Source organism: Nothoprocta perdicaria, unplaced genomic scaffold (genome assembly GCF_003342845.1).
Source record: "Nothoprocta perdicaria isolate Ctin4 unplaced genomic scaffold, notPer1 scaffold_58, whole genome shotgun sequence".
In the NCBI taxonomy this organism is placed as follows: domain Eukaryota; kingdom Metazoa; phylum Chordata; class Aves; order Tinamiformes; family Tinamidae; genus Nothoprocta; species Nothoprocta perdicaria.
The window spans coordinates 1022640-1032322 of NW_020455843.1; the positions used below are offsets into that span (position 1 = coordinate 1022640).

The 9683-nt window shown below is 40.9% G+C and overlaps 1 protein-coding gene across 1 annotated transcript in view; it reads right to left on the bottom strand.

Annotated features, from left to right (window-relative positions):
- The window catches only part of CTNNA2 (catenin alpha 2), a 394793-nt gene that overhangs the window by 319282 nt on the left and 65828 nt on the right, over positions 1 to 9683 (bottom strand). The window contains exon 3 of the mRNA XM_026048900.1: positions 1121 to 1316. Within this exon, the coding sequence (XP_025904685.1) occupies positions 1121 to 1316 (196 nt within the window). The remainder of the gene's footprint in view (positions 1 to 1120; positions 1317 to 9683) is intronic.

Genomic DNA, 9683 nt, shown 5'->3' on the forward strand with positions numbered 1-9683 from the left:
GGGAGCAAGGCACTCATGTCAGCATGGACCACGCTGAACTCGAGTTCGGTTCTACACAAAAGTCCACTCGCGCAGGGAAAGAGGACAACCTAATACACAAGGAGACAGGTGAAAACATAGCCTGTGGACAGGACAAACCCAGGTACTCACTGCCCGGGCGTTATTTATACAGGATTTTTTTCCTTGTCTGGTCATACAATCTGCACTCACATGATCATTTGAATGCAATTTTTAAGGACTGAAGAACCTCTTTGAAAGCCACCGTATGGGTGTTGGGAGGCCCAAGTCATTGAAATTCAGTAAGAATTGCACATCAGATTCCTCCAGGCTCCCTGTGAAAGCTCAGCTGCTGTTCTGCCAGCCTGGCTCTAAAACTCAGGAATGATGATGCTGGCAGATGGTATCTTCAGATTATAGGATTTAAAATGTCTGAAATGTCTGAAAAGCACTTAATTGTGCTGCAATAAAGAGAACTATAACCAAATTTAATACAAGGAAAGGATTTTGTTATGAACTTTTTTTAAAAAGATATTTTTCCTTACCACACACAAAAAACAGAAAGCAYCTGGCATGTGTTACCTTCTGAGGGAAAATTATCAGTTGGTTGAAAGCCTATTCCCTATAATACCACTTTAAATGTCAAATATATTCCTTTTAAACCAGTATTATATCTGCCATTAAAGAAAGTGTTCTTTTCTTAAGCCCAAGTCCCATACCTAGGCAGGCAGCAATTTTTTGACACAGTGCMTATCTCGAAACTTCCATTTTAACCTAGACTGTAGGCAAGCTAATGTTAACATCTATATTATGATCAATACAGCAAAAACTTGCTTTCGATATTGCTATCATCTACATAATTTCAGAATATGACCATACTGCACAAATTTTAGCATATAGTGGAAGCTATTGGAATAGTTATATAAATAGTGGAAATCGCTCTATACTGCTCTATTATCTGGTTGATAATAGTTTTAATATCTGTAGCATATATAATAAAATACAGTATCATAAAACACAAAGGTAGTTTCATCACATTGAGCAGCAGATACCCTTTCTTTGGAGGTTTGATCCTCCAGGGATCTCATAACAGCTACACAGTTGAGCAGGTCCTTCCACATACCTTGTTTCCGCACATCCTCTACTGCAGCAACCAGTTCCTCCTTCAGATCCTGGCTCTCTTTAGCAATTTGGTCGCCTTTTTCCAGGAAGTTTTGGGTGGCYTGCTCTACCGAGGCAGCCAACACATGAGCCTTCTTGGAGCGCCCCTTCTTTTTGCCAGATGGTCCTTTATTGCTTGTGTTAACCAGGGTTGTTACCTTTGGGAAAGAAAAACAAAAAAGAGAAGTCTGAACCATCCTTCAGCTACCACTTGGCACAGCAGATGATCACACAGTTTCATGGTGCCACTGTCCTCAAAGTGATGCAATCACCATGACATGCATCGACTATACAAAAGCTAAAGCCAAATTTCAAGTCTAAATCATGGAAACACATAACTTTAAATAAATAGTGATTAGAAAAGTTTTCCTTTTTCATCTCTATTTAGCCTGGRCAAAGCAAACCCATAATCAAGAAGGGAGAAAAAGAAGCACATATGGAAGGTGCTGGCACTAAAGCATCATTTTTGTCACTGGACAACAAAATGAATAAATCAACAAAATGAAACCTAACCCATAAGGGTCAGTAACCACTCCAAAAGCAATCCTCTCCAGAGATAAGTGCTGTCCTTTATACATAAGTAGTGACCAAAACTATCCTGGCTGTTCACTAGACATTAAGGAACAAGTAGTTCCCGCTGCCCAAGTCTCATTTCATAGGTCAAAACTATTCAGTTTTCTAATGACTCAGTATCAATAAAATAGTGGCGACACAACAACCTGACACTGACATGATCCCACTTTCTTCCCAGTGTTTTAACTATGAATTCTTTCAAGAGATTATAAAGTTGTTGATAAACTGACTCGAATCTTTGACTAGCCAAAACAGGAACCAGGGCAGGTGAGGACGCCACGCGAGTGTGCTAGCCCAGAAAGTTGCTGCAAGAAAATCAAAGTCTTTGCACTAAACACATTGCACTACAATGCATTAAATTGTAAGAGAAAGGTTAAAAAAAAATTATTTCTATTCCGAGAAAGGTAACAAGGTGTTTGGTGGGATTGGGCCCACCAAAGGATCTTTTGYTATGCTCTTCATCATAGATTTTTTTAAGCAGAAAAAGATAGAGGAAAAAGAAGTGGAGGGTTTATAGCAGACTATCAAGACTTGAAAACATCAGAAGCATCAACTGGAAAAGATACATTTCAGAGTGCTTTTTGTCAGGAAGGACATGGAAATAGGAGTCTTATTTTTCAGGAAGCYTAGTTACAACAAGGTACTATTCTGCCATCATCTCTTTTTTCTGTCTCTAAACAGAAACACTGCTTTTTTGATAGCTTCTCCACTACATCATTCTTGATAAAATTTCCCAAAGCTGCTTGGGAGCATATAATAAGGGCATTGCCTATAGAACCAAGTTCAGAATTCTTCAAATAACTCGCCCGGGTTGCTTTGCAATTCAGCTCCAGTTTATCAGCAGAACACATTGGTCAAGCCCCTCAGGAGGGGGGCTACAAAAAATAGGCAGTAGAAATGATTAATCATACACTGAAATTAGGAGATCTGAGAGGAAGAGATTAATGTTTAATGTTAATTATTTGAACTCATTGAACAAACTAAATGCAGACTGTCAGATTAGTTGAATAATAATAATAATAAAAATATTTTTGTGCTTGTAGAATTGCTAAGGTGCTGGGAAGACATCAGGATTAGGGAATCCAGCTGGATTCCAGACTTCTTTAGTTCATTTTTTTTCCCCCCCCTTGAAACCATTCAAAACAAACGTTATCGGATTCTGCCACCTGCTAGTCTGGTCATTCTATTGAGGATTTATCTATCAAGTGGGATTCATCTCATCTCATATTATCGACAAAAAGTTACACGGCTCTTCTAAGATCATCCCGAAGTATTGATCTGATGAGGTCCGGAGCAGAGCTGCTATAAAATCAGATGAATTTGTGCCTACAGATGCATACGTGGCATTGACTTGTAAGGGAAGCTACACAAYCCCATCGCTACTGTATTATCTGTGTTATAAGAAGTATGCTCAGAGAAAATTTGTTTCGACTTTAAACACTGTGCTTCTTGGCAAAGCAGCATCCATTTCAGTCACCTACAGAAATGGAAATGATTCTATATGCAGCTTAAACCACTAATCAAAAAAAAGTGCATCTGAACTTCCCAAACTTCACAAAAAAAAAGTGAAATGAAGTATGTCATAAGACTTCAGTGACAGCACTGTCCCACGCCGGCTAATCTGCAGAAAAACAGATAAATCTCCCAAAGGGTCACGTGCATCTTCCAGAGGTTCCTCACCGAGGAGATATTAAGAATCTCCTTCAATGCCAGACCGAGACAAATTGCAGCAAGCAGGTCTAGGAGCTCCAGCGCGGCGAGGATTTATTGCTGCTGAGATAATTGCCGTGCAGATTAGGGAGCCGTGCGTGGCCTCCCAATGAAGGAGGGGCAGCATCAGTGGGAAGGTCTCATTAGTGGAAAGCCCTCGTTAGCGCCCTTGGGGTTGCTGCTCGTCCAGCAGTAGCACAGGCTCTGGAAGTTACCGACAGAGCTAGAGCCTTCGCCACCATTTATACAGCAGCACGTAAGAAGCTGCAACTGAAAATAAAGCACCTTTTTTAAAAGGCAGTTTGGATGTTGAGCCCAGTAGATCTCAGTTTGCTCCGAAAACTTTTGCTAAGATTCAGTTAAGTTCAGAGATTTTTTTTTTTTTTAAACACCCATTTGGTTTCTTCCTACCATTAAAATAAAATAGTTTTCAGCACGTCCAAAGCTCTAGCTCCAATACAATCATGAAATCCTACAAGCCACTGCCTATCAAGATAGCAGAGAATATTCATGAAGCCGATACCGGCTTATCGTTCAAGAACGAACCCGCAGTAATCTGTAAACTGGAAGCAACAACTTAGACATTTTAAACATCTACAAACCTGGAAGATGCGAATACCAACTTCTGACTGCGATTTAAACACATTCAGATGCTGATTTTTTGTTTGAGTTTTATTTTGCTTGGAAGGCGGTGATGCTGACCCAGAAAACAAAGGCAAAATCACCCACATAGACCCAGCAGCTCTCCCCTGGTTTAGCCTGAGCTGCAGATGAGATTCACATATATTTAAACACCACTGCATAGGGTAATAAAAAGAAACTGAGTGAACTATCTTGGTTACTCTTCTGGATACATTTCTTTTAATGCAGATATATTTTTAATTTAGCTCCACAGCCTAGGAGTACCAGAACAATCAGGCTAATTGGGAACCAGTGCTTCTGTTTGACCATATTCAGAGGCATGTACGAAACCTTATTATCCTCCTTTTTTGTTTCTGAATACTTAAAACCGAATTAAAAACAAGAAAGTAGCTCCCGAGAGCTACGATTGCAAGAATCTTTCTCAATAATTAAAGTTACTGGTGACAAGACAACTTGCTCTCTCTCCCAGGTTCTGATTTAGGAAGAGGAAGAAGTTAAAACGCCCACTCAGAGGATTGAAACTGCTATTTTGTAAAAGAATGAAAAATATAGGGGGAAGAAAGGGGGAGAGGGGGAAGAAACACAGCTCAGGTGTCTCAGCTTTAAATCTAACTTATTTTAAGCTTGCCATCCCACTGATTCTGGTATAAAGGCAAGAACGCGTGTATCAGCTTCCGTTGCTAATTAATGCAAATCTCACCCCAAATTCTGCACAATTATCAAACGTGCCACTTCATAATCACCACAAGCTCATTCGGCAGCCCCGGAGCGGCTCCGGCTCTGCGATCACCCCGGGGAACTTTGCTCTGCTCCTTCACTACCGCAGCCTCGCTCCATCCTAGCGCAGCTCACGGCTGGAAAACCAGAATCTCACTGATTACAAGTTCAGGCCCCCCCTGAATTAAGCCATCCTTGCATCTCTTCACCTGGATGTCCTCGTTGCAGAGGCCACGCGCGGGCAGCGGGGCCGGGGTGAGAGGGGATCACCCGCATGTCCAATTAACCCACGCTCAGCAGCGGCCACACAGAGAAAAACACTCCTGACCTCAAATTAAACTGTCCTCCCTACAGACCGCCCAAAGGCACGGGCCACGAACGCCTGCAGAACTCCAATGCCTTTATTTGATTTGCGATACCTTGATTTTATTCTATTCCCCTTCCTGTCTGCTCAAAAAGGATGGGATGCTCAAGGGTTTCTACCACTGCGCTGCACAGGACGCTTCACCCAGCAGTTTGGTGGAGGGCAAATATGGATGTGCACGTTTTCAGTATGTTACCAGTTCCTGCAGTTCGTCACCACTCACACATCTAGCATTAATACTTATTACTTTTAAATAGCAATGATTTGATGGCTGTTGGGGTTTACTTTTTTTTTTTTTAAATGTTTGCTTGTTTAGTAGATTAAAAATAATGGCTATGCAAATATTTGCATTATGAAAACGATTTATACAAGTATGCACTGTGTTTATTTTGAGAGCATCTTTTTAAAGTTCTATTTTTGAGATGATGGTAATAGATAATACATAAAAGGTTCTCTCTGAAGGATCATCAATTGTTTGCAAAAAAATGAAATGCCACCCCTTGCCCTCATCTCCCCCTCATTTTCAAGGCACTATCCCACATTCTTCCCAGTGACATTTCACGACCGTGACCAGCTACAAACCGCTCCTCGCTTCCCATGGCCTCATCTGTCACCAGGCTGCTGCAGACACTCGCTGACCTGCAAGGGCAGCCCTGACATTTGAGCGCCGGGACCCCCTGGCTCCCAGGTCCCYGCTGTCCCYGCTCCCGCACYGGCCTCGCTGCTCGCCGGGGCTCGGAGTGGCGCTCGGCCTCGCTGCTCTCTGACCTTCCTCGCTCCGACCATCCTGCCGCGCAGGGCGCCCCCGGGCCCCATCGCTTCAGACCCTCCTCACCCCGCGCGTTGCCAAGTTATGTCGCGACGCGGCTCTCGGCAGCAGCCCGGGATCTAGTCCTAACGCAACGAGGAGATATTATCTGGCAGAACAACACAGAAAATASTTCCAACAAATTGCACCAGCTCCATTCAGGCACAAAACAAAAAGCAGCTTAATGGATTTTTCCTTGGCTGTGCTTRTTTTCTTGTACTATTGAAGATCCCCTGAACTCTAGCGTATAACTGTGAATGCACAGACGATCCGTTGAACGTGATTCAACACTTACTAAATCTTTTTTTGATAATAAACGTACTCCAATTCCATGGCATGATTTCTACCTATGCTTTCTCCATTAGCTTAAGTAGTTTGTGACTGCCCTTAGCTCATGAATCACCGGGTTATTTTAGCTTACAGCTCCCATTGTAACTGCTTGTAATTACCTGCACACAACCAGCTGCAGCAATCTAATTCATTAAGCTGAATTTCTGTTAGGCACATTTGAATTTTCACCAAGATAAGTTAAACACACTAAAATTTCAGAGTTTCTGCCCTGGTCTTTCTGTTAATTCCAGTTGTCTTCAACGCTTGCAAATACCCACCATTTAGGGGAATTAATAAATGAGCAGACAATCCTCTGACATATATAAATTATTCTTACATTAGAAATGCCTGCGACACACCTGCCTTTTGGCTGCCAAGCACAGAGATATTTCAGACAGGATTATTCCATTTGCACCCAGCTAATCTGAGGACAGCAAGTTGCTCTGATTCACGTTTCAGCTGCCAAATACAAATTCAGGATCCTGGACCAATCTGCATCTTTCTGTTCTAAGTGATGCACCCGGAGGACATAATATACTGATAAAAACACCACTGCTGTTAATTCATATTCTTCTTATCAGTGTTCATACCATAGAAGAAGGTTTACAACCCAGCTGATGTGAATATTGTATAAAGTGCTTCTAAAATTCTTTAGCAAGTACTTCAAAGTTCTTCAGTAAGTAGGAAGTTTCCCCAGAATTTCCCAGCATTTCTTCCCTAAAAGTCTAAAAGACATATAGATATACATATTGCTCCTACCAACATTTCTAAAAAAACCCACCAAATTCTATATGAGCTATACGAGAGGTGCATACAAACCTGCCACGTGTTTCCACTTAYCCTTCCATAACAGGAAACAATATAAAAGATACCGTCCCTATCTGTGTTGATAGGATTGCAAAACCTCTTCCTAAAGAAGCATTTTTTTWTATATATTTTTAGGCCACCACAGCACGCAGCTTAAACAGTACCATTTCTGAAAATCAAATTTGTCTTAAACATACATTTTCTGCCTGTTATTTCTTCATGGAGATTAACAAGAGCTGATAACTGTGTTAAGATAGGCAAGTAGGTAGATGAACAAGAAACTAGAGAAATTAAAAGCAAGTATTCGGGGACCATTTTCTGATCACTGTAAATCCAATCCATCTGTTCAGAATACAACTGGGTCTAATTAATTGCAAGCCTGGATTAGAAAAAGGATTTAGACTAAGTAAAACATACAGAAGACTTTCTTTTGCTATCGTCTTTGTCACACAACACCGCCTATTTATATGGGAAATATAAAATCATCCAAATGATCATCCCTGTGCAAGTGATTGTTACTCAAGAATATTCTTCTTATTCAGTCAAGTACAGAGCTTAGTTTTCCCAGAATAAAAATACTCAGAAGGATAAAAAACTACCTGAAAAAAATCACTAAATTCACATTAATTTGTAGTGAACTCGAAGTAGAGAAAAGTATTAGTTTTGACTGATGTGCCTTTTTTTTTTTTCAGGGGGGGGKGGGAGGGGGGAAGACAGTCCTAGTAACAATCCATTTTCTCCCTGTTTTCATTTGGGAAAAAAAAACTTCATTTGTTGCATTGCTTTCCTAAGGACAAGATGAGTGAGAAGTCACTACCATACACAATGCAATTTGCTTTTGGGCTATGAAGTTCTCAAAATAAATAAATAAATGAAACCCAGCTGTTAGCAATCTACATGAATCATRAGAGCTAAAAATCAAGAATAGCATCGTTTTAACTCACTCCTCCGAAAGGTGATGCAGAAGTAATCAGGAAGCTTTCAAACCCACTCATTCAGTATGCGAGATATGCATGAGAGCTACCTATGTAAGCACAAAATTAGGGCTAGGAAGACTCAGAAGAGTAAGACAAGACTACTGGAATTATTTATGTGGGAGAAAATGATAAGAACTTCTCCAATTCCAGGGGTCATATTTCAAGTTATCAGGATTGCCGGAATCCATCAGAAAAGATGGCACTTGGACCTGAACACTGGCAAGTGGATCTTCTGGAGACCAACAAATAAGATCTCACGTGTAGGCAATGGCTTTTATTTCCCCTCAATTCTTTTGTAGGAGAGATTAAATTGAAGCAAAGCATGTCTCATGCAAAGAAAATACAGTATTTATCCACTTGAGGGCACACTACACTAGGGCACACTACAATAGAAGAGGTTACACTGTGAAATACTCCGGTGTCAGGCGCTTCCATGGGGCAGTAGTGGCTCCGAATGGTTCTCGTCACCAGCAGCAAGCCAAGTGTTAGCCGGTGTTTAAAGTAGCACTTTCTTAACATGCCCTTTTCAGTTTAAAAAGTTGTTAACATTCCTTAAAACAGCATTATTTAAGATTTACTTCTTAAGGAATTCAGCCACAAAGCAAGTGAAAGCCAAGTTAGGAGACAAAAAACAAGAGCGCTGCYGATTTCTTTAGTAGGGCTCTACAGCTTTTCCTGACTAATTCTGGGGTTTTTTAGGCACAAGGAGTGGGGGGAAAAAAAAGCATTTTCCTTCCTACTTCAAGGTACATCACATCTAAAAWAGAAGATTTAATCCTCTATCTGTAATGATGAAGACATTGTATTAGAAGAAATGAGACAGGTGAATAAATATTAAATGATCCTTAACTAAACTAAGATCCTGCAAAGCCTCTTCAAGGGAGGCAGTACCAAGCTTAAATGTATCCTAAGCAGAGGGACCTCCCCAGGCCTCCACTGACYAAGAGGAGAGGGCTCCCGGAGGCGACAGAGACGGAGGCTGCTGGATCTGAGCAAGGCTGCTCTCCACCAGCTGGAGATGGAGCCCAGCAGCTCCCCAAGGATACGGTCAGTGTTTGTGACCTCTCCTAAACACCATCCAAAACCACCCACCACTTCACATAAAACCTAAGGAAAAGACATGCAAGAGTTTCAGTTTTGAGTAATTTAAGGGAAGGAGAAAAGCGAAGGAAGCAAAATACTTCCGATAAACGCAAGGAGCTGGTGTTCCGATTTCTCTACATACATACATATATATTATGAAGATCTGGCCCATGAAGAATAGCAGAAAACAGAAGCAACCAACCCTCTACCTTTACAACAAATTAAATGAAAATTCCCCAAAATGGATATATTATTTTCTGAGAGCTTTTTATTCTATTTACTATGCTGCTATGGTGGCAAGAATAATTACCTTATTCTTACAGACAAAATTCTTGATTTTTTTTTTTAACAACTAGGATAAAAGAAGAAAAACTTTTAAATGACTAGCAGGAAAATGGAAAATCATTTCTCGGAGAAAGTTGTACAAACAACTATAAGCAACACATGGACACATAAAAGCCAGAGCTATTTCATAGAATCATAGAATGCTCAAGGTTGGAAGGGACCTCAGAGG